The following is a 26808-nucleotide window of genomic DNA, read 5'->3' on the forward strand; positions in this document are numbered from 1 at the left end:
GGAGCCAAGATCATGTTCCATCCTCCACTGCCTCCACTTTTGCCATCTGGAGCTGTTGCCGGACTATAAAACGCAGGTAGGTTTCAAATGACAGGTTTCTGGCCTAAGATGATGATCTGCCTGGAGTGTGTGGGAGTTCTGACTTTGGGCTGGCTCCCAGGACTGCCAGCGAGGTGTACTGGCCTGAGCCGCACCTCCTGGGGACCAGCCTGGGCTTCCAAAGGCAGCTTACCCTCTCGAGAGGGGAACTCCATTCCTGAAGGCTGGCACCCTCCAAGCATGTCCTTTTCAGCTAGCAGAGGGCTCCTAGCAGGACAGAGAATTACTGATTGTAGTAAGTATATTTTCAGTGTTTTTCAGTTTGTTTTGTAAGACTGCAGTGCAAGTGGAGGCTTATGCCAAGTTTTAGCCTAGTTAATGCCATTTATTACTCGTTCACAATCACTCCACCTCCACATCTTTCTCACCTGGCTGCCTACCAAGTATGAGCAACCTGACTCACCATGAGTGAAATGGGTTCCTGAGAAAAGCAAGTGTCTTCCCAGTTCAGGAGAGGGTAGTTCTGATATGCTGCTTTTCCTTTGCAGCGAATGCCACAGCCTTGCCTTTTTTTTTTCTTTCTCTTCTTTCTGAACAGTGTTAGCTCCTTGGAAATGTGCACATGTACAGAACAGTTGTTGGCAAATTCCTATCAATCACAAGTTTTGTCATTGCCTGTGGAAAACTGACAATAACCACAAGACAAGGGTGAGACTAGTATGGAGCAGGAGCTTGAGGATGTGGGGTCAAGTTCTTGGGGGTAGGGACAAGTTAATTTAGGGTGAGGGAGGGGTCAGCTTTTTAAATAACTTGGCCCTGCATCTTGCTTTGGGACCCTGCATTGTTCAGGCAGGGTGCAAAGATGTCCAAGTGCTCATCGATCATGAGCTACAAACTTCATCTAAGAAAACAAGTTCTTTTAAGTGTTGCATTCTAGCAGTGACATGGCCAAAGGAACAAAGGGTGAGAGAACTGAATGAGGGGGTTGTGACTTCCAAAACCCTGCTCCCTAACGTTTACCTCTGACTGTGGAATTATGTGACAAAACTCCTTAGTGAATAGAGACTGAGAGGACAGTGTGCTTTCTCCTAGCCATGTCTTTTCTGTAGAAAACTTAGGGAGCATGATTTGTGCAGTTTGTATTCTAGCTCTGACAGAGCTGCTTCCAAATAATTTTGCATTCAGTTGCTTTCACAAAGAATAGGTGTTTTTGACTAATTCTCAGGGGAACTGTGCCTCTGGAATGCACAGGGACACACACACACAGATCATTTCTCCCCCGGTGCAGATTGCTGAGTACTAGGTCTGCCCTGGGTTCCCACATGGTGATGTATCATGATTACACATTACCCAGAATTTTAATTTTTTTCACCACGCTGCTATGACTGAGGCAGCTATGTTATGCCGTCAGCTTTTCATCAGAGGTTGCAGCCACAGCACACAGCCCTCAAGGCCCCTCTGACTAAATTGTGGCGACGAGGTCGGAAGCCATACAACAGCTCGTCATGAATTTGCTGACAATCGGAGCAATGAGACCAATGAACCAGTCTGGTTTTCAGCTGCGGGACTATTGTCTCAAAGCAGATTGCTCTGAAGCAAAGGAAAAAAACAGCCGAGTGAGGAAGAGGGCACTTTCCAGGTACCTCACTGACATTTAACCAAAGTTTAAGCTTACTAAATTGCCATACCTTGGTGTGTTTTCCCAGAGGACCTAATCACAGCCATCAGCAGCACTGCAAAGTCCTGACTATTCTCATTCCTTTGACAAGCTGAGAAAGCAATGTCGAGAGGAACTTTACATCTCTGCTGTACTATGCCCAAAGGTGCTTTGGTCTGTTTGTCCCTTGTGCTGCCCTGCTTCCATCCTGTCTCTTCTGTGGCTTTCGACAACATGGAAATTTCCACACAGCCGCCTTCTACCCCTCCAGCAAGACTGCAAAATGAAAGAGAAGAAAAACTGGCTGCAGCCCTAGACGAACAGAGTAAGGAACTGACTGCTGTGGCACATTAGCTGCATAGGGGCAAGGAGCAGCTGTTCTTTTCTTTTTTTGCTCTTAGCCAGAATACTTTCTATAAAACTCTGACTATCTGTGCAGGAGACCTAAAATTCTGTATTCTGAATGCAGGGAGGCAATTGTAATGGCAAGAGTCGGTATAGTACCAGCCTCTGACCCACAGCTTGTCTTTGGTAGAGGGACGACTGCGCTAGACCTGCCCCAGTCCGTGGAGTGTGGCAGGCGTCCTAAGGAGCTCCTGTCCCAGTTCAGTGGCAGATCAGCTGCTTCCACGGTCCTGCCTGTGCTCCATTGTATAAGAGCAGGGTATTCACAGCAGTGTGGTGTTTGTCCTCTGCCTGAAGGTTACCAAGTCGGTGACTAACATATCACTGGGACTTTCCTACTTGCTGCTGTTTCCCCAGCTCTTAGACATGGGGGAATTTGCCATAAGCTGAAGACTTTGAGGTTGGCTGCTTCTCCCCAGCTCAGCCACTGCTGGTTTCACTTGTAGTGAGCCACCCACACAGCAACAAGAATTGTAACAGGGTGAGAAAGCACTGGACTGCCTTCTGGGGGTAGAATTTCCACACCTGGCTTGGGGTTGTAACCAGTCCCTGGCTCTTGACTTGATGCTCTGGGGAGTTGCTGTGAGAACCAGGTCTGCACTGGCCCCGGGTAGAGCAGCCAGCAGAGGTCTCGAGGAGCTGGCTCTGGCAGGCTCATGCTGTGCTGTGTTCGCTAACCAGCTGGGTCTGACAGGCTCCGGGCTTGAAGGTTATGCAGGGCAGTTCATTGCTAGGTGGCCTGCTCCCCCCCTGCCTAGCTGAGGGGCTCCAGAAGCACATAGTATGCTCCTCCACAACATGAGGGAGGCAACAGAGCCATCAAGTGCCTTGTTTCCTCCCCAAGGGCAGGAATTAGGACCCATAGTTTAGCATGTGCTGCCTATTCCATGGCCTCATTCTGAGCTGTGCTGGGCCCCTGCAACAGACACTGTCGTCCACAAGCATCAGAGATTCTTCCCACTTCTGGTCAGGCCACCTTTGCTGTTCTTGTAGTTAAAAACCTCCAGCTGTGCTCCCCAGTGTGAAGGACCAACACATTCAACTGCTGTCCATATTGTCTCTACTTTGCATGTTATCTGCCATTGTTTTAACTTCTTGCTGCTCGTAGCACATCACTTTCCAACTTCTGCACATGCACAGTGGCAGGGTAAGGAGTGTGGAAACCAGGCTGTGCAGAGCTGGTCACAGAACAGCAACCAGGGGATTCAAGCAGCTTCCTTGTTCGAGCAAGAGCCTTACACCACAACCAAAGCCACTGTGGAGCGTGGAATCCCCCGGCCCCTACATTTTGTAGGAACAACCTTCAGACTCCTCCTCTTCTTGCTGAGCACTATAAATGTTTACCAGTGCTGATTTGGATGCAGATACACTGATGTGACACAATTTCATCGCATTAGTCCCTGTGCTCTAGTGGAGCCCATAACCCCATGTTTTGGCCTTTTTAGCCTCAAACAAAACAAGCTCCTGCCTTCTGCCACCTTACAATGAACTCCTACCAGCATCATAGCAAAGCCACAGCTTCACAAAACTTGGACTGCCCCAAGAAAGTCTCACGAAGCCTTTTGGCTTCTCTATGCAGAAATGTATTTTGGAAACATTGGTTACTTTGGAGCAATCTGTTTCCGTGAAAATCCTGTTTATCTCCAATGTTGTTAATGTGCCCCCGCATATTGCAAGGTGCTTCTCATAACTCTGCCTGTTTGTCTCTCCTGCACTCCCATACCACCTCTTCTTCTAAAGAGATGGTACATCCCTGCCAGTGACATGAGAAGCCACTAACTGTGTTGGGACTGCATGTTCTGTGGGTTTGGGATGGAGCCAGCAATGCTGCTGGAGTCTGTGGTCTGCCATGCGATCATCTCCTGCAGCTCACTGCTTGCCACGTGGAGGCAGCATGCAATGTGAGCCAGGAGCTTTTGCTTTGAAAGTGCTTCCACAGCCAGAGGCTGAAAATAGCTAGTGTGTTTTTCACCCTATTAGAGATGCCAGAAGCTGTCCAAGGCACGCTCAATTGCTGTACCCAGCCCCAGGTGTGGAAGGCCTGCTGTAAAAGCTTGTGGCCAGGCAGCATGGGTGGGGCATGCTGATTTTTGACAGCTGTGGTAAAACAAAGATCTAAGAGGCTCAGGTGAGGCTCTTGTTCTAAGTAGCTGTATGCCAGTAGCAGAGTTCTGGTCTTGGTGCATCTCTGTGAGCAGAGATCTGGAGCCAAGCTGATGGATGTTGGTTCCGAATGGGTCAGTTTCTGCCAACCTGCGTGAAAGGAGCCGTGGGTTCTGCCAGCACTGCTGACTCAGGTGAGCGCTGTGGGAACATATGATGGAGTTGCAGAGTTGGTGCTCTTTGGAAGCACAAACGCAGAAGGTGTGAATTGGGGCCAGTTTGAGAATGGCTGTGATAGGGGAGGATGGGACACATCAGCTGAACAGACAAGAAAAGGCTGATGCTTAGTTTGTGAAGCTGCAGGAACCAAGCTGTGGGGCAGGGCTCTGACAAAGGTATGAAGGGAGAGTACTGCCTGTGGGCTATCCAAAGGGGTCTAGGCTCTCAGAGGAGGGTGGTGTGGAGGCTGTCTTGGGGAGAGCATGCTTTCCTGTGGGCTGAATGTATACTGCATAGTGAGGCGTCTGTAGAGATGCTCTGGGCACGTTTTACATGGTGCAGATGAGGGTGGTGGGTTTGAGCCTGAGCAGAGCTGTAGGTTTCTGTTCCAGATGGTCAGGGTGAGTTCACAGGCACAGTCATTCCTGTTTCTGTTAACCAGCGTGTGTCTGGTGATTTCCTAAGAGAAGATATGAGCCTCTGTGCGATCCCCTCCATGTGAGCAAGACGTGCATAGTCACAGCTCTGTGAAGGTAAGCCCTTTTCCTCTGGCAGGAGCTGAAGTGATGTCCTCCTACTACAGATTTCATGCAGAATCGGTTCAGACTTGGAGTATATTGGGGAAAATAAGAGGCTGAGCCCAATGTTGGTGGCTATAAAGAGACAACTGGCAAAATGGCAAGAGGAGGGCAGGGTGCTGGGGTCTCTGTAGGCGGCACTCAGCATTCCCCAGACCGAAAGCGATGCGCTCCTTCCTCCTCTGTGCAGCATCCTGTGTCAGCTCGCAGGCAGCCAGCTGGTGGGCTTTGTTGTTTTTCAACCTGCTGCTTTGCTGACTAACACCTCCGCTTTCTGCCTGGCTCATTCATATTTTACCCGATTTCCTGAGCTTTGAGGTGGTTTCTTCTATTGCTTTCCCCTCCAGTAGAACACTGTTACTCATGTCTCAGCTGTTCTTCTGACATTTTTTTACTCATTATTTATCGTAATGTATGATTATCTTCCTCCTAAATGTCACCAGCCAGTAAAAGTGCCTTTGACCCTAGAGTTATACCAGGTCTGTATCTTTGATGATGCTGAGGATATTGTTTTAATTCCATTGTGACAGGAAGAAAATACAGAGGTAGTACTGTTTGTGTGGGGCTTTTTCCCCATATCATGAACTTGGTAACTGCAAATGTCACTAATTCTCTCTCCTAGAGAAAGGAACTGTCAGCTCTGATTGTTATTTCCTCTGTGTGCATTTATTCTTGCTGATAAATACATGCAGATGTTGCCCTTCTTCCAGTCATGGTAAAATGCTTTTGGGTCATCAATAACTTTAGCAGAATCTATCAAGCTTTCCCTGGTGTGCCCTTCACACTTGCTTCTTGGTGAATATTGCCATTGCAGGCTGGGCTGAGATTGCAGCTGGATGAAAGTAGTTGCCTCTTAAATCAATGTAAACCCATGGCAATTGAAGTGCTTCAGGTCTCCAACTGCTTTACCTTGGGAGCTGGATTCAGCTGCCCTGAAGTGCCATGGAACCTCAGATGGAGAGTAGTCAGTGCCCACGCAGCACAGAGTAGCTCTAGAGCTGTGTGCTCTTGGAGGTGGTGACGGTACACTGAGCCCACTGACTTGCTTTGTGTAGGAGGTGTATCTGTGTACTGTGCTCCAGGTGGCAACAGGTACCAGGGCTCCTAGAGATCCTGTATGTGTGCTCTGTGTCATGGCTCTTCCCAGGCTGGATATGGTGGGTATAGTCCTTCTCAGTCACTGAGTGAGATCTGGTGGATCACACTGAGCTGGGCTTCCCAGGACTGAAGAGTTAGGCATATGTTAAACGTTTGCTCTGCAGGAGAAAGGCTACTTGTTGCTCTTCAGGTTGCAGCACTTGCACAGTTTCACATGTGCGCATGCATGTATTTGCACATACACACATGCACACATGTATAGGCATAGTGCTAGATGACGGAAGAGGATCAATCACTAAGTTTCAACACATCCATACACGATGAGCTATTCCATCCTTCTGGCAGGCCCTTAATGCTTCTCTTGGCTTTATGTTTCACCAGCAGTGAGCATCACAGAAGGGCAACTGTACAAATCTGAATTCTGGCGGTCAGCAAAGGATAAATTTTCTTAATTAAAATTAACTATCTTAGAAAAAGAAGTTCCAACTGCCACTGCTGCCCTCTCCTAGGGCTCATTACCTGCCTTCAGTCCTACCTCTCTTTCCTTGTCTCTATACAGTAAACATCTCCGTGCCCCTGACTCACCCTGGGAAAAAATGATGTTTTGGACCATTCAGCCTGGGGCAGGTGGCTCCTGACCATGCTTGCCAGGTGGTTGCTGGTAACTGGGCTGGCCTGTGTGCTGGTTGTGTGCTGTAACAACGTGCGTGGAGAAGATCCTGTTACTTAGCCTAACAGCTATTCCCCATCATGTTTGGCACAGAATCTCTGGAAGAGAGACCAGCTCTTCCTTCTGCATGCTTTGTGGATCACTTACAGGTGTGGCGTCAGGCCCAAGCTTCTAGAAGAGACTTGTCTCCACTGATGCTGCCTATGGGTTGTGGGTATTGTCACTGTTGGGTGCAGCATGGGATAGCATGGGTTCAATTAGGCTGAGCAGCTAAGCTAGACATTTCCCAGGCAGTTAGTAATATCTTTCTCTTGTGAGGATAACAGAGAGACAGGACAGTGGTGCAGCTTTTGCTCCATGGTTACACAGGACTCTCTGAGGTGTGCTAGCACCGTTATTTGTGCAGAGGAAGGAGGGAAAGGGCAGCATGTGTGATCAGTCCAGAGAGTGATAGTCTGGCAGGCACAAGCCACACTACTTTTAAAACGTGCAATAATATGCATTTGATGTTACAGAGCTAATTTTTAAAAAAAGAATACTGGTGGTACTTCAAGACCAACCGCTTTATAAATTTAAACATATTGCACCTAAATGCCTGTTTTTGTCAAACTTAACTCATTAAAAATGAAAAATCACTTGTTGCGCTAATACTTTCTGTATAACTTGTTGCGCTAGTTACTTTCTATATAACTACTAAGGCTGGAGTTCTGTATTATTATCCTTATAGCCTAACTATATATAGTAGTTACAGATTGCAAGGCTGACAGTGAGGGAGGGTAGGTCAACTCACCTCCACCTGCAGAGCCCCAGCCCAGACACAAGCTGCAGGCATGAGATGAGGGTAGGGGTGAGCCCGTCCACCTGTGCTGGAGCCAGACCATCTCCCTGCCTGTGGTCTGAGGGTTGGTGCTGTTCCCCTGGTCCCAGGGGCCATTTTGGAGCAGGTGGAAGCAAAGTGCAGTAGTACTTGGCTGTCTGATGCGGTACACGCTGTACTATATATAGTTAGGCTTAACCATTTAATGCTTTGACACTGATGCCTCCCTACCGCAAGGCTCTAACTCCACCAGCCCCACTATGACCTTTTAGATCTGAAGCTTATGAGTTTTTATCTGCTCTCCCACCTTTTTCTCACATAAGAGTAAGAGAGCAGAGCAATACAGTAATAAATGTTGTGTGGGTGTTTGGACCCGAATTCATTGCCTCCTCTGCTCACCACATCCTTCTATCGGCACAGTAATACTGATACAGTGATGACGTCAACCACCAGTTATCACTGTGTATTCCAATACACTACAGCTCTTGGTCGTGTACAAGTAGGCTTTACTCTTACTCAGTGCTGATGAGATCCACCTGCTTTCCAGCTCTTGTACAGCCGCAGTAATGATTTAGCCAGGGCCAGCCATGGAAGTGTTGGAGGGCTGAAATGGACAGCTGAAAGGATGGGACAAGGTAATGTCCATGTTTCCACCAATTTTCCCTGCTGCCAGTTTGTTACTTCTTGATATTTGTGACTTCACTGCAAATATTTCCTATAGCTGACGTGGCCCTTGTGCCCTTGCTGTCATTGCTGTTGGCCTCTATTGGACAGCTGGAAAAGCCTCCCATCTCCCTGTTGCTTTAGCTTTGTGATTAGATGGCAGTGTGCATTGATAATGATTTCTTTTTTTCAAGAAGAAAGCTTATTTTTGCATATAACTGATGGATTGAGAGACTTCCACTCTTTTTTTGCTTGGGTGTAGCTATGATGCTTATTTTCTTATGCTTGGAAATACCAGATTTTTTTATTTTACTTAAACCGCTTTCTTAATCAGGCTTTTTTTTTTTTTTTTGTGGAAGTTTTGTAAGTGCATACCTTTCCTAGAGACACTTCAAATTGTGAGTGTAAACTGCATCCATCTTTGGCAGCTTATAGCACCGTATTTCCAGATCCTTAACAAAAATAATCTTTGTAAATATCTGTGTCTGTATTGGTCCTATTTCCTATTCTCTGGTATATTAAAACCTTGTAGCACCGTTTACACGTGCACATCTATATGAATGGCTAATCAACTTTATGACTGTCCTCTCACGCTGTTCCCTAGGATACTACAGAGTTTGCAGCACTGGTGCTTAGCAGTTGTACAATGCTTGACATTTTATAAGAATTAAGTAACTGGGTTTCAAGGATGCATGAAGCTGCCTCAGAGTCCCCATTTCACAGGCAGAGAAATTGAAATGAGGTGGTAGAAAGGACTTTTCTAATGCCAGACAAGGAATAAGTTCCTGCCTCTGCTCATTGCCCACTGCCATTCTTCCCTCTAAGTGAACGATCACATGAGCATGATGCCGACAGATGGAAGCAAATGGGAAGGGTGTAACAAATGGAGGGATGTAGGAAAGGTGGGGTCTTAATCAGCCTGAGACTTGCAGGGGGCCTGACTCGAGGAGGCTTCAGAACAGGGGCTCCTATACATCCTGTGAAGCCATCCTGTGAAGCCATGAGGTCTTACAGCCACCAAAGACCACAGAGACACTGCTGCAGAGCTGCATCTTTCCCAGCTCTTTTGCACCCACATCCATGTTCTGTCATCACAACCTGGAGCACAGCCAGGAGGTCAGACACACAGAGCACTGACTCTATGGTGCTCTCAGAGGTAGCAGTCCTTCCCCACCACACCGAGGTGGGAGAACTGTGTAAGAAGTGAAGGAGGTAAGTGTGGGACTAATCTGTGGGCACTGGCAAGGGTAAGAGATGGGACGGTGGAGTCCCAAGTGAGGAAATATTGTCTCCTTGCTTCACCTGTGGTAGCAGATCTTACTGCTTTTCTGTCTTATTTTTGCTATTGTGCTCTTATTCAGGAGCTTCCTTCTAGATTACAACCTTGTATGTTACTCTCTCTCCAGTGTGTAATGGCAGCCTTTGATATCTCCATAAGACATCTTCCTGATGAGCTACTCGGGCTTGTTGCTTTGACTTTTTCCTGGTCAGTCCTTCCTGTCCCATTGGATTGATGGTACTATCCTCTGAGCAGAGGATGAAAAACAGGGAAGGTGCTTTAAAGAAACCACAGTCCAGTAGCTAAAAGCAGCAAAGACTTCCCTTGCATTGCTCTGTCTATTTAGGCAGGAATGGGGGTAAAACGAGGGAGCTACAGAAATATCATAAACATGAAACACTGGGGGCACTGCCAATTGGATTCTGAAACAAGCAGTGGGTCTGCAGGGCTCTCCGAGCGCCCAACCCTTCCTTCCTCTGCTGAAGAAGAGGCAGTGAGTTGCCTTTCTTGGCCTTACAGGGTGGCCGAGACCGTGGAGCGTGACAGTCACAAAGCAAAGTAACATGGAAATGGGCTTCTGCAGCAGGGCGCGGTACCAGGTGGCACTCGTCCGTCCTGCAGTCCAGGGCGTGTGCTGGGTTACAGTCAGTCAGAGGGCACGAAGGCCTGAGGAGGAACAGCAGCAGCCCTGGGGACTGTGCGCGCTCTCGGGGTGGGAACAGGCCCATTTGGGCAGGTTGTTGGCATCCTAAGCTGGGGGGGCCCTGAATATTCTGAACCCAGCAACAATAGGTTCTAGGTATTTTGCAGGGAGAAGGACAATTTAAAAAGGCAGTAGACAATCGCATTTATCATGTTTCTAGAGTTAGTGACCTCTAGGCTCCAGTGGCCAATTCATTCAGCACAGCTTTTCTATTAAATATGCTGCAAGGAACAGGGCCCTTGATGCTAGGAAGTCACGAGCAGATGCTGCATGAGCATGCTGCCTATCTTGAGGGCGTCTGTGTTCGTGGTGCAGCCAGTCTTAGCATGAAGTTGGGCGAGCAGGTTTCAGGTGGCAGGATAACAGGGTGCCTTCCTCAAAGGAATGAGAATTTGTAGAAGAGCAGTGGAAGGATGAGTGGGAGCACAAGGTGGGGTTAGACAGTGGGCTATGTCTTAGTAATCAGGGACTGCACCACCAGAAGTAGTGGTAATGACAATAGTTATTATGCAGAGAAAACTTGGAGAACTGGGACCAGAGGGGTGAATCATAGAATCATAGAATTGTCAAGGTTGGAAAAGACCCTTAAGAAAAGGTGTTTCCTCAAGGAAATGTATGATGCAGAAAGAAGGGCTGGAGCGTGGGGAAAGGGAGTTTCTGTCCTGCCACTTGCAGCAGGCGAGGGAGACTAGCAGGGTGCCTGGGCCTCCTTGCTGAGCTGGAGCATGTGCTTCATCTGCAGGATTTATTTGGCAGGAAAGGAGGGGCGGCAGCAGCAGCATGGCTGCTCGCACCACAGGGCTGAGGTGATGCAGCCATGAGGTGTTTGTGGCAGCTCTTGAGTGAGCCTTGCTGATCTCATCTGGACACTGTGGGGCCTTGAGAGCAAGCCTGAGCTCACGTGGGGCTGCAGGGGCTTTTTGGTGGCTGCTAAATTTATTTTGCTTTCATTATTTGAGTAAACCTGGGGAATTTTTAAACACCACAAATGTTCCCCAAGTGAGAGAGGTCTCACTGGCATTCTGTATGCTGAGTGACTGTCTGGGTGTTTGCTGGTGGTGGGGGGAGGCACAGGCACCCTGGGACCTGGGTCCTGCACCTGGGGCAGGGCAACCCCCAGTATCAATACAGGCTGGGGGATGAAGGGATTGAGAGCAGCCCTGCTGAGAAGGACTTGGAGTACTAGTGGATGAAAAGCTGGATGTGATCTGACAACATGCGCTCACAGCCCAGAAAGCCATTTGTATCTTGGGCTGCATAAAAAGTAGTGTGGCCAGCAGGTCGAGGGAGGTGGTTCTGCCCTTCTGCTGGAGTACCTGGAGTACTGTGTCCAGCTCTGGGGCCCTTGGCACAGGAAAGACATGGGCCTGTTGGAGCAGGTCCAGAGGAGGCCACAAAAATGATCAGAGGAACGGACCACCTCTGCTATGAGGAAAGGTTGAGAGAGTTGGGGATATTCAGCCTGGAGAAGAGAAGGCTGTGGGGAGACCTTATTGTGGCCTTTCAATACTTAAAGGGGGCTTATAAGAAAGATGGGGACAGACTTTTTAGCAGGGCCTATTGTGATAGGACAAGGGGTAATGGGTTTAAACTAGAAGAGGGTAGATCTAGACTAATGTAAGGAAGACATTTTTCATGATGAGGGTGGTGAAACACTGGAACAGGTTTCCCAGAGAGGTGGTAGATGCCCCATCCCTGGAGGCTGGATGGGACTCTGAGCAACCTGATCTAGTTGAAGATGTCCCTGCCCATGGCAGGGGGGTTGGACTGGGTGACCTTTAAAGGTCCCTTCCAACTCAAACAATTTTGATTCTATCACCTGCACCAGGCCCTGCCAGGACCTCTGGGTATGTCTTGGGGGTTGCAGCTTGTTGTCCAGTCTTCATCCATATCACTTTCACAGGTGCCTCTGTGCGATCTAGTGCAGGGGGTTTTGCGGAGCTCTGGGGCTCTGCAGAGACACTCCTGTGTGTCCAGTCACTGACAACGTTGCTGCTCTGTGGCATGGCATGTGGGCCCTCCCTGCTGTCTGCACATCCTTGCAACTTGGTGCTAACGGAAGTATGTCCCAAAAATAATACAGGTTGCTTGTCCAAAGTCTTGTCCCCAGGCAGCCTAGCCCATTTCAGAATAGCATGAGAAAACAGTGCTGAAATCTGTACTGGGTATCAACAGCCAATACTCTGCAGGGAGCTCATTTTAAGTCTTTCTGTGCACATCTGTGTGTTTCTGTAACTGTTAAATACTGTGAAAACACAGACTTAATCTGTTATGTGGCTTGAGGGCCTGGTCTTGGAGCAGGGGCTGTGGGCTGAGCAGTCATTTGTATGTGATGCTGTTTCCTCATATTGCTGTAAACATCCTGCTGTCCTCTTCTCTGAAGACTTTCCTGTAGGTTCTCTTCACCAAACTGCATCAGGACAGCCCTCCCCTGAAGTGAGTGCTGTACATCATTCTCTTCTGTGGCACATGGGAGGCTGGTTTTTTTTTTTTTTTTGTCTGGTCTGCCTTCCTGGAGTCCCTTAACTAGCTATTCCATGCTTATTTTACCATGGGTAGGCCAAATCAATGAGTTCTCACAGGCCTTGCTCATACAGACCCACAGTGACATTCAGGCTCTATTTGACTAATTCAGTGTACTGATGTTTAAACCACAGCAATGTTACTTCTCCTAGTTGCAAGCCATTTCTAGTTGCAAGCCATTTCTAGTTGCAAGCCATTTCTAGTTGCAAGCCATTTCTAGTTGCAGGAAACCAATGAAGAAAAAATGGGTTAGCACTTAGCCCAAGTGCCTTCCTGTTGCATGGATAAACTGAGGCTGCAGTCACTTTGCTGCTTTCTCTGTGCACATGCCGCTGGCAAGGAGCAGAGATTTCACAGACCTGGTTTATGGCCAGTTGGCAGGGCTGTTGGTCGTCCCTCCCTTAGCCCATGGAGTAGATACATACAGGAGAGCTGAGATTACTTGCCTAAATTAGGCACTTTACTTTTAGACATTTAAATGAAAGCAAGATTAATTCCGCCTTAACCTTCAACATATGAGTAGATGGCTGAGCTGAACTTTTAATTGGTTGTTTGGGGGGGTTTTAAGTTTATTATTTTGTTTGTTTTTTTTCCCAGGACATCCAGTCAGAACCAACATGAGGAACAAACTGTGGCTCCAGAGTATTTCCTTCTTCCTTTTATTCCAGTACAGTAAGTTCACAGATACCTCTTCTGGGCTGTACACCCACATGATTTGTCTTGGTGGCCGTTGACACAGGCTCTGCTGAGATGTGCATGGCACAAGGTTGCTATGGGACAGCGAGCACAAGATAGGGTACCAGGGGAGAGGGTTCCATGGGATAATGAGTTACGGAAGAGGCTCTGTGGGCAGTGGTGGACAGGCACAAGGGCAGAACTCAGCCAGACTATGTAACACTCCAGGGAGCAGCACCAGTGGGGAGAGTACAGAGGTACTGCCTTGCATTGAAATGTCTCCTGTTGACATTAGAGTAGGATTCTCCCCCTCCCCCCCCCCCAAAAAAAAAAAATCTTTGCCATAGGAAAGGTGCTGGCGGCTAAGACCAGGATATCCCCAGGGGTTATGGCTGCTGTTGGCAGGCCAGCCAGGGACAGTGGAGTGAACCTCTCCTGGTCTGAGCCCCTTTGCTCAGGCCTGCACTCTGCAGACAGTCACTCCCCATTTCTTGCTGGTTCTTACCCACCGTGCAAGCTTCAGCTGACTCAGATCTGACTTTCTGAACAGGTCAGCTGGACAGAAAAAGGCAGCGACAACAGTGTCTGCAGGGAACAGGTGCAAGTTTAGCATTTTACATGCTGCTTCTAGGCAGACCATTGGGCCTGCTCCAAACCTAAATTAGCAGAAAAGATTAATTCAGAGTTAGATCTTCTTGCCATATAGGACAATTGTGATGCCTGGTCTGAACTTTGTGTAACACAAGCCAGGGAATTACCCTGTACTACTTGCACTTTGGACCAAACTAGATCTTACTGTTAAAAGTATTTGATTTTTGTTTCTGAAGCCACCAAGGATGGACAATTCATCCTAGATCTAACTGGGTTTAGGACACTTAATTATTCTTTTCTCAGTAAAAAGCTGTCCTCTTCTTAATTTTGTTAATAGATTCTTGCCCAAAGATATACCTGCAGCTTACCAGCTACCTAGGAATAGTAGTCCATTTGACTGATTAACATAACAGCATAGAAGAATGCTAATTAGCAATGCTTATTAATACTTGCTGCTCTCTCTAAAGGAAAGCAAGGGTTTTATAACCCTGTTTTTGTAGGAGAGTAAAGTTAGGCTAAGGGAGAAAAAGTTTGTTGTTCAGGACTCTGGCACAAACAGTGCTTGTACCAGGGCCCTGAGAAGAACCCATTGAGGGCTCAAAATGAAAAGTTAAAACTTAATGAAAATTTTAGAACAAAATTCTGAAGTCAGGGTGAAATGGAAAAGTCAAAATGAAACAAAGTGACAACCACATAATTTGAATCGCTTACAGTTTAATAGAGCATATGTACACCCTTGGGGCCAGTCTGTCTCAAGCATCCCCAAATTTCTTCTGTTGCCATCCTGACTCTTCAGGGAGGGGGTCTTGTACACAAATCTGAGTGCTGCCCAGAGCTCATGCAGGGAGAGCAGTGTGTGCTCTGCTGCAACAGGACTAGGAAGCAACGTTTGTGATGAGTGAAGTCAGTGGGAAAAGTTAGACTTTCTTTTCTGTTGAACTTACTCTGGCCTAGAATTAGGCTGCACCCTCCACTGGACATGCCTGCTGTGCGTTGTGGCTGTAAATGCAGAGACAACTTGTTTGTGAGGACTGTTGTTTGATCTGGACGGCGGAACAGATGTTTCTGATCCATCAATGCACACATTGCCTGCATTCCATGTTGATTATTCTCCGCATACAGCGTTCTCTTTAACTGTAAAATCAGGCATTGTGGCTGTTGAGCATATCATGTAGGCCTGCTTTCATCTTACGCAAACAGCTCTTCTGAACACAAAGCATGTTCAGCAAAGGGAAGGTAGGAAGCAGGGAGTGCAGCTTCTCTAACCAGGCAAGCAGCAGAACAACAAAGGGAGGTGAACTGGCAACATGGTTAGCATCACAGGATTTGGGTGCCTGATGGCTGTGAAGTAACATGTTCCCATCAGGCTGGGGGCAGCCCTGATGGTAGGGGAGGACCCATGCTTGATTTAAGCATGGATGTATCAATCTTGAGATCTTCCCCTAGATGATGACACTTTTATTCCCATCAAAAAGGGGTCATACTGTACACATAAGAGATGAATAGTCACTGTAGTAGGCATGTTTTGCACCAGCATGGCATGCCGCATCTCCTACGGGCCTTTCCTCACTCAGTTATTCCTAGTGTAGTAGCGGTGGCTCTTGTCAGCCAAGATTCTGTCAGGAGAGGACTCGCCAATGCAGGTATTTCTAATTGTACTGCCACCTTCCCTGCCTTGAAATCCAGGGAAATAACTTAGTGTGTTATGTATAGAACAACAGTGCTTTTGTACAGCATGTATCAGATACTGATACATGAGCAGAGCTCCTGCGGAACAATTAGAAGAGCATAGATGCTGCTTTGTGACCACTTTCAAATTAGCTAATTTTCTTAATGACCAGCACAAATTCTACAATTGCTTCTCAAGTTCTCTTTAGAAGTCTGTTTCAGTTTAAGTGATTAATAAATTGTGCCTATCACTTTAGTATCAGAGTGACTTATGGAAATTATAGTAACTGCAAACATGAAAAGTATTGATGCTGCTGATATCAAGCTGTAGAAAATAGTAAGCAGAGAGAATGGTAAAGAAAGAATTACTAAAATACCACTTTTTTTAAATGTGCAAAGCGCCACGTAGATGTCATAAAACAAAAACTAGACTAGCAAAGAACAGTACTCAATTTAGGAAGTGGTATCATTACAAAGTTTGAATATGCTACTGTTTCTGATTGGGTAATCATGCCTCTTTTATGTGCTATCTAAGCTAGGACTCTTGCAGAAATAGTATGTGACTCTGCTGTAGTGACTGTATAAGAGGGGACAGAGATAAGTTTGAAAATTCAGTCACAATTTGGGCATTTCCTGATATTTTGGCATGCCATTTGCTGCCACAACATTTTTAATAGATTTTTTTTGTTTGATGCTTATCTTGCTGTCAATGACTTCCCTCCCTGTAGAGATGGAACACGTCTTACACTCCAAGACCAGAGACTTTTGAGGGGGCTGGCACAGAGTGGTCTGTTCCCTTCAGATTTAGTGGGAGCCCTGAGGACTGTGTATGTTGATATAAAGTTCTGCTTGCTTCATCATGGAAGTTGACATTGTGTTTTCTCTTTCCAAACCTACAGCTACGTGTTGTGAAAACCTCACTTGTTTTGTGGACTATGTACAGACTCTGTCCTGTATCCTAAGAAATGACTTGGGTGCTGGTTCGTATAACCTCACTGCAACATGGTACGTCTCAGTAGGATGAGCGAAGTGCTGTCAGCAGGAACTTTAAACATGGCCATAGCACAGCGGTGTCCTTCTGTCCTCTGTTAGGCAGAATTCTTGTTCTTGCTGCCGTGCTGGTTTTCACTTGTACTTCACACTCCAGTTATCAGCTGGGTCCTCCCCTAACACAGGATCCCTGGTTCCTGTGTCCACTGACTGTGCTGCTTGCCACTGACTGCTACGCTGACTCTGGCTCCCTTGGCATTGTTTTCTCTCCTGCCCGGGGAATACCTTGCCCTTTGCTGCTGTTAACAATGGACCTTCGCTCGTGTGTGCTGGCAGGGCTCACACCACTTGTCCAAGCCCTGTATGGCTGCTGTTCTGCCCCAGCAAGGAAGTGGGTGCAGTCCTGGGCTGTGCAGGCCTAGTGAGCACCTTTCCTTTCCACAAACGCTTCAGCATTACTTTCCTGCTTCTCTCAAAGACGCTAAGCTGAGTAAATAGAAGGAAAAAAACCTCAAAGTTCAAAGATAAATTTTTATTTGAATATGTTGCCTCTTTTTTTTCTTAGTAATTTCTATGCCTGGTGGTTCAGCAGCAGATTAGTCCAACTACAGCATATGGTAGATGTGGACTTGTTTGTTTGTTTTGGTGGTTTTAGGGTTACTGATCAAGGTCCGGAAAATACTGTGGCTGCCTGCAGTCTCCTGCAATTCTCCAGGAACACCAGTCATACACAGTACATGTGTACTGTGGACATGACCGAATTCCTGGCAGATACCAAAGTCCAGGTGGATGTTACAGAGATGGCCGATAGGCAGCACATGATTTCCAAAGGCTTTTATATGGCAGAGAACAGTAAGTACAAAAATGGTGGATTTGATAAATACTGTCTGACCTTATGTCTGTCTGCTAAGATAGTGTGAGCAAGGAGTGAGTGGGGCAGCCAGTGGTGGGGGGCTATGTTTGGTGTGCATTTGTCTACACAGAGCACCGTGCTCTTATTGTTGCTATTGTAAACTACAGAAACATTTATGCTTGAGGCTGAGCTTAGATCTGGCTTGGCCCCAGCCTTTTCATGGGGAAATTCCTTTCCCCAATGAAGCAGTAGGTGATAAATTTCCACCTTAGACCAATCTCATACCTAGACTATGCAAGTGTTGGTTCTCGGCTAGAATCTAAAGGGCAGGAGGAATTACTTTAATTGCAACTGCCACAAATGTCCTCACAGGAGTCCCAAGAGGCTCTTGCAGTGGACACCTGAACCAACCTGATGTTATTGTGGGTGGCACAAGGTGTCCCAGACGCAACGGAGGTGGCACTTCCCCTTTCTGGGGCAATTCCTAACCATCTCTCCTGCATGACAGGAAGATTGGGTGCAATCATATAGTTGACTTGGTGGAATGCTGGTGTGTTCTGAATTGCGCAGCAAACTGTGAAGGAAAAGGGTGGTTTAGTCAGGCAGACAGGTACCATGCAGGCATACGAAAAAGGATTTTTCTACTTGGATTCTTCTGAAATTAAACTTTACATGGGAAGTGTCATCTTTTTGACAAATGCCGTAACAGTTCAGGAAAGCCCCTTGCTCCCACTGACGGACTATAGATTGGGTAGCAGTGCTTTGCACATGTCCTAGATGTCCCCATTCAGAGGCATCATAGCTCAGCAATGCACCCTGCAGACTAGTGCTGGAGTTTGTGCATTACTGCTTTTTGATATATGAAAACACCCTGCAGGGGATACCAAAGCTTGCCTTTTAGGCACTTAGGACACAGGGATTTGCACTGGGTTCATGCAGTGTCCACCAGCCTCAGCTTTTCCTCGTGTCTCTGTTACATTGAGGGGTATTTCCCTAACTGTGCAAGGGACCATGACTACACGGAGTCCTCCTATGTCATGAGAAGAACAAGGTGCTCTACTCTTTACATCTCCCAGGAGGTACTAGCCCCTTGTGCTATCTTCTCTTGCTCCTTGGGTGATGAGGAGGTTAAAAGACAGGCAGAAGACATATTCGGAGAAATGTGGGCCTGACTTCACTATGCTGCTGAGGTGTGAGGTTCTGTGCATGGCTCAGGACTGCTCAGCCTGAGAGGCAGGAACGTTGTGGATGTTGTCCTGTGTAGGAGGGCCCACCCCTGCCAGGGCAGTTTTGCTCCCTATTTGCTCTGCATTGCTGATACCATGCTAGACCACCTCTTGTCTGCAGTAACGTTATGAAGGGTAACACCATCCTGTCTTCCAGTCAAACCACAGCCTCCGTTCAATCTGACTGCTGTGTTCTCAGAGGGTTACAATATTTCTTGGGAAACCATCTACCACAACTCTCCTTTCTACTTTTTGAATGAGGAGCTGGAATATCAGCTGCGTTATAAGAGAAGGACTGACACCTGGGAGGTAAGTGAGATGTCAGTTTACCATCAAGTAGGATGTACTAGCAAAGAGGAGGGCAGCACAACCAGGATGGGAGCACTGGCATGGAAGAAGGGTTTTCATGGTTTAGAAAAGGTGTCTCTCTGCTTGCCTGGACTAACAACAGGCAAAACTGAAAAAAGAATCGAGAAGCAGAAGCTGTTTGAGAAGTACTAGATCCTGTGGGGAAGGCTGATAGTTCACTTGCTTCTCATGCTGTCCTGCACGGAAGGATCCCCCCAGGCCCCATGCAGCTACTGACTAGCCAGAGCGTGGCCTTGCAGAAACAACATGAAAGTAGAGGAGATTAATTTGCAGGGCTCCTCACTGTGAAGCAGTGAGGGTAAGGCGGGAGCAGTCACTCCAGCCCTGAGTGTTTTGGTGTTTAATCATTCACAGACTCAGAAGACTAAAGCTGTCCATGAAGATAAACGGACCCTGGTGATCCTGCCATGGGAACTCCAGGCGAACACCGAGTACGAGTTCCAAGTGAGAGCCAGACCTCGAGAAGACACTGGCTACCATGGATTTTGGAGTGAATGGAGTCCTCTGCTGACATTGAAAACCAGCCCTGCCGGTACATACTACTAGCTCTCCTTGCCCTTCCCGTTGCTCCAATGTCAGACAATGCTTCCAGAACTTTAATCAAATCTAATTAATTAGAACAAATTCTAAATAGCCTAGTAAAGACAGGCATGTTTGGCTTGCTTACTGAGTACATGAACCCCAGGCCTGGGCTGATATGTGCTGTCTGTATTGACCTTCTCACTGTGCTGCAAAGCCCACCTTTCGGCATGGCCCATGGGAAGAGGGTTTGGTGGGGCTGGCTGTAGGTTTGGGTGCCACAGCAGGAGTGCAGCCTCGAGTTTCCTTTCCAGTGTCAAACGTCCAGAGTCCTGCTTGCAGCTTTTGGAAATGGGGGACATCTAGTAGAGGTGCCTCCACTACCCGTGCTTAGTATTTCCTTCGGCTGAGGGGAGAGGGGAGCCTGCTCTCAGGGCTAAGTTCCATGTCTGGACTCTGATGTTTGGTCATGCTGGGCACAGGCATTTTGTTTGGTAGCCACCACTCCTACTCCACAGGGAGTGCACAGTACCTTATGCACAGAAGTACACTGGTGCTTGTCATGGTGGAACAGAGGCTATGAAAATAGGGAGTCTTTGTTCAAATAGAGCAGGGCAGGATGACTGTGGTCAATGTCAGCAGCATGTGCTGAGCTTCCCTGCTCGCACTGATCTGCAGCTCAAACTGAAGTATTACGTGGTGCTGTGGCAGCAGGGTCAGGCTCCATTTGTTAAGGGTTACCTGAGTTCTGGGTCTTAAAGGTGCTCCTTTCCATCACAGGCAGAGAGCAGCCAACAAGCGCTCTTCTAATCAACACCTTTTCTTCACATGTCTTTGGCCTGCTGCACTCTCTTTTCACTTCAGGGATCATCTGCGGAGGTGTCACTAAAGCAGGAGGAGTCAGAAACACCAGGGGTCTTTGTAGCAGGGATCTGTCCTGCCCCAAGCATGTTGGCTGTTGGTCTGTGGTGCAGCCAGGCCACAGGGCACCTGATACACTGCTCCTTTCATTCATGCAGTCCTCTCTGAGCATCCTCATTCAGACCTCTTGTCTGGAGTGCTGGGCCCCAGGTGACAGCCTCAGTGTCCCTAAGAGAAAGTCTGGGGTAGAAATTGAGGGGGTCACCTCACCATCTCCTGCTTATTGACCAGGGTAGAAATGCAAGGTGAGCCTGAATGACCCTGTCTCTTTCTCCAGCAGTGACACAGACAGCAGGCATGGGATGGCTGCTGCTGTTTGGTGTTGTCGTGGCAATCACTGCCTCAATCACAACCTTTCTGGCCAAACAGCGGAGGTAAGAATGCTTCAGGAAGCTGGAGTAAATGCTCCTATTCTGTCTTGCTAAAGATGGGGTGTTCACATGCAGCCTTCTTTGCATCTTATATATCCATGCACGGACAGAGCTATGGGCCTACGAGGGTGAGCAAAGCATGGTCTCCAGCTGGTGTGCAGCCGAGAGTGCCTTGCTTTTCTCTGGGGCTCTGCTGCCATTCAGCTGGTTGGGATGAGACAACGGCACATGGGGACTGAGCAGGGGCCGCTCAGCCTCCTGGGCTGTTCTCCTGGTCCTGTCTGTGCACTGCAGTTGCCAGAAACAAGCAGTAGCCAGGGCTGGCCTTCCCCTTCCAAAGCTGACACAGGCCTCTCAACACTGGCTGGGGGCCTCTCTCCTTTTTGGAGGATCACGTGCCCTTGCAGAGGGATGGGGTGCACGCTGCCACAGAGGAGGGTGCTGGGCTGGTGCAGCAGCAGGGCTGGCACAGCCCATGGCCACAGAAAAAGCACCTAGGGCAGAGTTCTGGCCTGCAGGTGCAGACCATGAGCCAGCCTAGCCTGAGGGGAAAACGCATTTCCAGCACTTGGTGCTTTTCCAGGAAGGAAAAAATTGGAACCTCTTTCCTTAGCATGAATATTGTGCGCGCCAAGTCCTGATGGCTGAGGCCCCACCTCCTGTGAGGCTCACGAGAAAGGCCATTAGATGGCTCTGACAGTACAAGACATCCTTGGATCCTCAGCCACTTGCTAACTTGTGAGGCCAGTGAGGCTGGGCAGGTGATTTCAGCTGCTTGAATTGGATCTGGAGATGCCTTGCTTTGCATCTGTAATGTGTGCTTAACCCCAAAGCCTTTTTCTTTTCTCTTCCAGCTTGTGGAAGAAGATGGCTTGCATACCAGACCCTGCTCCCTTTTTCAAACCTCTTTACCTGGTGCATAATGGAGATTTCAAGGTATAAATGGGCTACACAAGCGAGTAGAGCACATGATGAAGTTAAACTAAACGGCCCATCGTGCTATCCTGGGCAAGGGATTCTCATTAGGGCAGTGGGAGGGGGAATCTAATTCAAGGGAATGCCAGATGGCTCCAGATGTAAGGACCAGAGCTCTGCAGAGTCTATTCTGTGCCATGAAGGCCTCTATGTCACGTCTGTGCTGCTTATTCCCTGTAGGTGCTGTCTCAGTGGGTCAGCCAAGATCATATGTGATCTGTGAAGCCTGGGAACCTGAAGGGAGTGAACAAAGGGATACCAGGACAGTAACTGGGATTTTTCCAAAGCTCCAGTCTCATGCTGCCATCAAGGCCATGGAGCAGACTTCATTGTAGAGCCAGATCTCCCACTCCAGCCTCTGCAGTGACATGAGCTCGATGTTAAGCCTGTAGTTCTCTAAGAGTCACTCATACAGGCAATAGCTACGCATATCATCCTGGAAAGATGGCTAGAGCTTTGGGGGCAAATAACTGCTGTGTGATAGTACAGTGCAGCTGCCTCCTTATGAAGGAAGTGTCTTTGAGTAACTTTGCCTAGCCCTCCCAAATTCTCTTCTCATTTAACACCAGCAAAACTTGCTCATGTAACAAAACGGTTTGCAAAGACTGCAGAGTTTGCTGGAGTTCTCAGGATACAAAAGTAAAAGAACATTGAGCATCCATAAATAATGGTTGTATTAAGCTGAAAAGCAGCTCACAATGCCATTATCAAACTGTAAAAGTAGTGTCATGTGAGTGCAGACATCACTGCCTCTTTCTGAACAAGTTCCTGTTGTTACAGCAGCACTGATCAGAGACACCTCAGTGTCAACTTTTTGTTTCTGCTTTTTCTTAGGCCCTCTGGGAGAGGGACACCAGCTGGGCCCTAATGATCTTCATGTACTTTCCCACTGTTACATGGCTGATGTTTGCAATTAGGTTAAGCAAGTAGTCTTGGATGGGTGCCATTCAGGCTGAAGCCTGCAGTGACTGTCTCACTTCCTTCCTGCCTTCCTCTTTCAGCCCAGTTATGGCTTCCCATATCTGCACCAGAGGGGTACTTGCATCCTCTTGTGAGGCAGGTGGCCCTGGTTGCTCTTAGGGAAAGGAACTAGGACCAGGTGGACTCAATGTGGGAATTCCTGAGAGTCACAGGCTAGCACTCATACTGGAAGTGAAAGCACCCTGCATGCTAAGAGCCATGCTGCTCTCAGAGCGAAGCCATGGGGTTCTCCATTCTGTGGGAACTACGTTCTTACTAGTTTCTAGTTAGGCTGTTCAGTGCTGCTGGGAAGGGAATGATCCTCAGTTGTTAAAGCTGAGTTCCTTCTTAATAAATTTGCTGATTAAAGCAGCAGTTGCCCACACAGCCACAGCACAAGACGCACAGGCAGGGGCCGTCAAGAGGATGTGGTGACATCACTAATATGTGAACAGACTCGTCATTTTCGGCTGGCAAGAAACCAACTGATATAGGGCTCATTCCACTGCATCCTGCCTGCATCAAAGCAAGTGGTTAGGTTATGTCTGTGAATAATGATCAGCAAATTACAGTAGTAATGCTGTGCAGACAACAGTCCTGGATTGGGTTGGAAGCAGTGAAAATGTTAGAGGAAAAGTTAAGATATAAAAAGAGAAGGGAAAGCAGAGGAACATTGTTTACTCTTATGTGTACGTGAGTCCTTAGATTCATGCTGGGCGTGAATTTGTAAAGAACTGTCAAGAGGGAATAGGAAATATTCTGCCTGCTCAATTCTAAGAAAGAGATTTCCTGCTGTTTCTTCAAATAGCCTTTTGCACCTTAGGTGCCTTGCTGTCTATTACAGCTTTAATAATAAGCTCTTAGTAGCTTAGGTTAAAAATAGATTAAAATAGACTTGGTGCTTCCTGCTATAATGAACATTTTTTCCATGCTCTATGTCAGAGGGTAATAAGCTGTGTCAAGCTGTTCTCTTCCAAATACTTTTTTCCTGTCTAGTGATGCTGAGTGCAGTTTGGGACAGGAGGCTGACACAATTAAGGCAGTCTGACAGCTGTGGCAACACCCAGATCTCATGCAGCACTCTGTCAGAAGCCTTCACAGTGTTTATGAAGCTCAGCATTGTTACCTATTTTACACACAGCAGAAAGTGGTGCACCTAGAAGAACCTTGACACAGCTCAGCCGTTAGGCAAGTGTGAGACAGGGGCAGAACCAAGTCTTGAGTCTGTGCTGTGCCTGGCCTTTGGACTGCAGAATCTTCTAGTAGGACTCACTGGCATTCATTAGTGGCACATGCCTAAAGTTTGCTGTGATCCGAGTGTCTGATTCAGTGATTTCTTCAAAAAGAACAGAAACTTTTACTTTGCTCTTACATCAGAGAAACCCAGAGGTGCCTTTACTCCCAGATGTGACTGAATGCAAGGGGCTCGTGATCCAGAGATAATGCATGGCAAAGGGCAGAATCTAATACTAATGGTGATACAGAAGGGCAAGATTCAATGTGTGGCACTCTCTAATCATCTGAGTCAGTGTTATCTGCAGCAGGCAGTGGCTACAGTTCTTTGAGATCCCCATCCCTTGCCTACCCCTGCTTCCTTCTTGTCACTGTGAGAGAAAAGGCTGGTCTAGGGCATGGTTGCATGCAGAAGATTGGGAGAAGCCTTGCCCTGACCCCCTCCCCAGGGAACTGAGGTGAGGGACGTGACAGAGCAGGGCTATGCACATGTTGGGGGGAGAAGCTGACCATCCTTCCTGAGAGAAGTAGTGTCCAGGACAAGAGGGCAGGGGAGACTTGGTGGCTTCAGAGGGGACCTCTGGCTGATGCACGAAGGAATGCTGCTATGGGCAGTGGCATTCTTTGTAGCATAAAGAAAACTGCAAAGCCATGCAAACATCTCGAGCTAATTATTTTAAATTACTTGAGCCAGTTCTCCTGCAGCTGCCTGTGTCTGGTAATAACAGCATCTCATACCCTGCTATTTTGGAGGAGTCAGTGATTTTAGAGTTTGACTCCACTTCTAAAAGCATAAGAACTTCGGTCATTTCTGTGGAACCTCAAACCTGATGACACTAACCTCTGTCTCGCTCTCTCCCTGTATGTCGTTTTATGCAGAAGTGGGTTGGTGCATCCCACACGAAAATGACCTTCGATTTCTTTGAATGGGGAATCGTCCTTCCAGAAGTCCTAGAAGTTTACACCATGCGTACTTCCAACAGCACCTCACGGGAGGAGCTGTGTGAGCTGAGAAAAGATCTGCCTTGCAAACCCTGTGTGTCTTGCCTGACTGCCCCAGGTCAGGATAGCCAGTCCCTGCTGTCTAGTGTGAACGGTAGCAGCGGGACTCAGGACCGGTCATACGGTCATTTGTCCATTGATACTGTGACTGTGGCTGATGAATTTACACCTTGTAACTGCCAGTACAACTGTAACCGTGTGTACAGGGGACATGAGCATACCAGTGAGGAAGGTAGTGGTGCTGGAGAAACTGGTTACCCAAAGGTTAACATCGATGATGAAGACAGAAAGATATCCAGCGACTTGCATCTGGCTGACCTGAGCACGCAGGACAAAATACTTGCTTCAGGCTCTGTGTCCACAGACCACCTGAGGAGTACAAGTGTCCCAGCCCACCAGCAAGTAGGAAGAGCTTTGGGAGGAGGGATGGGGAGCATCCTAGAAGCCCTTTGCTTGCAGCCTAATCAGTGGGATTTGGAAAATCCAGCTTCTCTGCCTTCTCCTGATGGTGAAAGCGTTTCCTACAGTGAAGGCTCCTATGACTTCTTCCCTCACATTGCAAGGCCTGGTGACAGTTACCCTATGATCTGCGTAGATTTGGACACTATTGACAGTGGCTTTGTGGACTCGGACTGTGGGAGTCCAGTTGATTGTGAATTTGAGCAAAACAGTCAGACCAACTGTGGGTCCATTCCTCTTGAGCCTGAGGGGGAGGACTTTCCACGGAGCTACGTCAAGCAGTGGGTCTCCTGTCGCTCTGACAGCCCTGTCAATGGGACACAGACAAACTAAGGACTTGTTGTTGCCTTGCAGAGTGTAGGGCCTCTTCCATACTGTGCCAGGAGCAAAGTGTTAGCAAAATTCAGAAGAGAAACAGGGTTTACTCTGTGTAAGCTCTGTTGCATACAACTGAAAACTGTTAGGTCCATGGAAATACATGCCTATTTCTATTGCCACTTATCCTGTTAATGTCTCAAACTTGACATGATTGTGTTTTGGTTTTTTGTTTTTTTTTTTGAATCCTAGGTCAAACCCCCTTATAATGTCATAAAAAGCAACTGTACCTTGAAAATTACCCTTTAGCTTATGTAGATGTGCAAATTTTTTTTACAGTAACCTTATAAAGAGTACAAAACTTTAAATTATTTTCCCTGGTATTCTCACATGACTTGAGAGTTTGGATGTACATGGAATCTTAGAAGCATAACCCATAGCAAGCATATTTGTTATGTTAAAGTTCCCCTACCCTTTCCAAACAACACAGGTGGTGTTATTTTTCCTACAAATATCTTTGTCTCTTTAAACCCAGCTATAAAATAGTTTGTTAATTATGGAGGGTCCCAGCCCTGTCCGTGGGGTAGGATCAAAAACAATTCTTACATAATCATCACAGAACTGTGTGTCCAAGAGATCAAACATAACTCGGGTTTCAGAAAGACTTTGCCTTTCCAGGCGGAGTCTACAAATGAAAAGTCTTCAAAACACATATAATTCCAGACAAACTCTTGCTACCAGGGCTTTCTACTGAATCAGCATCTCTCCCAGCATTTTCCAAGCACATTAACTGAAACATTGAGCAGCTTTTAGAACTATGCAGAAGTTTCAGAAATGTTGTCCTACCTGGATGTGCCTGCAACTCCGTCTTCTGTCTTGGAACTGGTCTGCTGCAGTTAACAGGTCAGTAGCACAAAGTTTGAGCAA

The 26808-nt window shown here is 47.4% G+C and overlaps 1 protein-coding gene across 1 annotated transcript; it reads left to right on the forward strand.

Moving 5' to 3' along the window:
- Window positions 1–4881: 4881 nt before the first annotated feature.
- IL21R (interleukin 21 receptor) lies at window positions 4882–25899 on the forward strand (the record flags this gene model as incomplete). The annotated part of the gene is made up of 9 exons (XM_082312538.1): window positions 4882–4956; window positions 13352–13426; window positions 16588–16693; window positions 17334–17530; window positions 18915–19066; window positions 19481–19658; window positions 20847–20940; window positions 21792–21873; window positions 24985–25899. The coding sequence occupies exons 2-9, from the start codon at window positions 13372–13374 to the stop codon at window positions 25897–25899; spliced, it is 1779 nt and encodes a 592-aa protein (XP_082168664.1). The 5' UTR covers window positions 4882–4956; window positions 13352–13371.
- Between the last annotated feature and the right edge of the window lie 909 nt (window positions 25900–26808).

Source organism: Platalea leucorodia, assembly GCF_965183815.1.
Source record: "Platalea leucorodia genome assembly, chromosome: 5".
In the NCBI taxonomy this organism is placed as follows: domain Eukaryota; kingdom Metazoa; phylum Chordata; class Aves; order Pelecaniformes; family Threskiornithidae; genus Platalea; species Platalea leucorodia.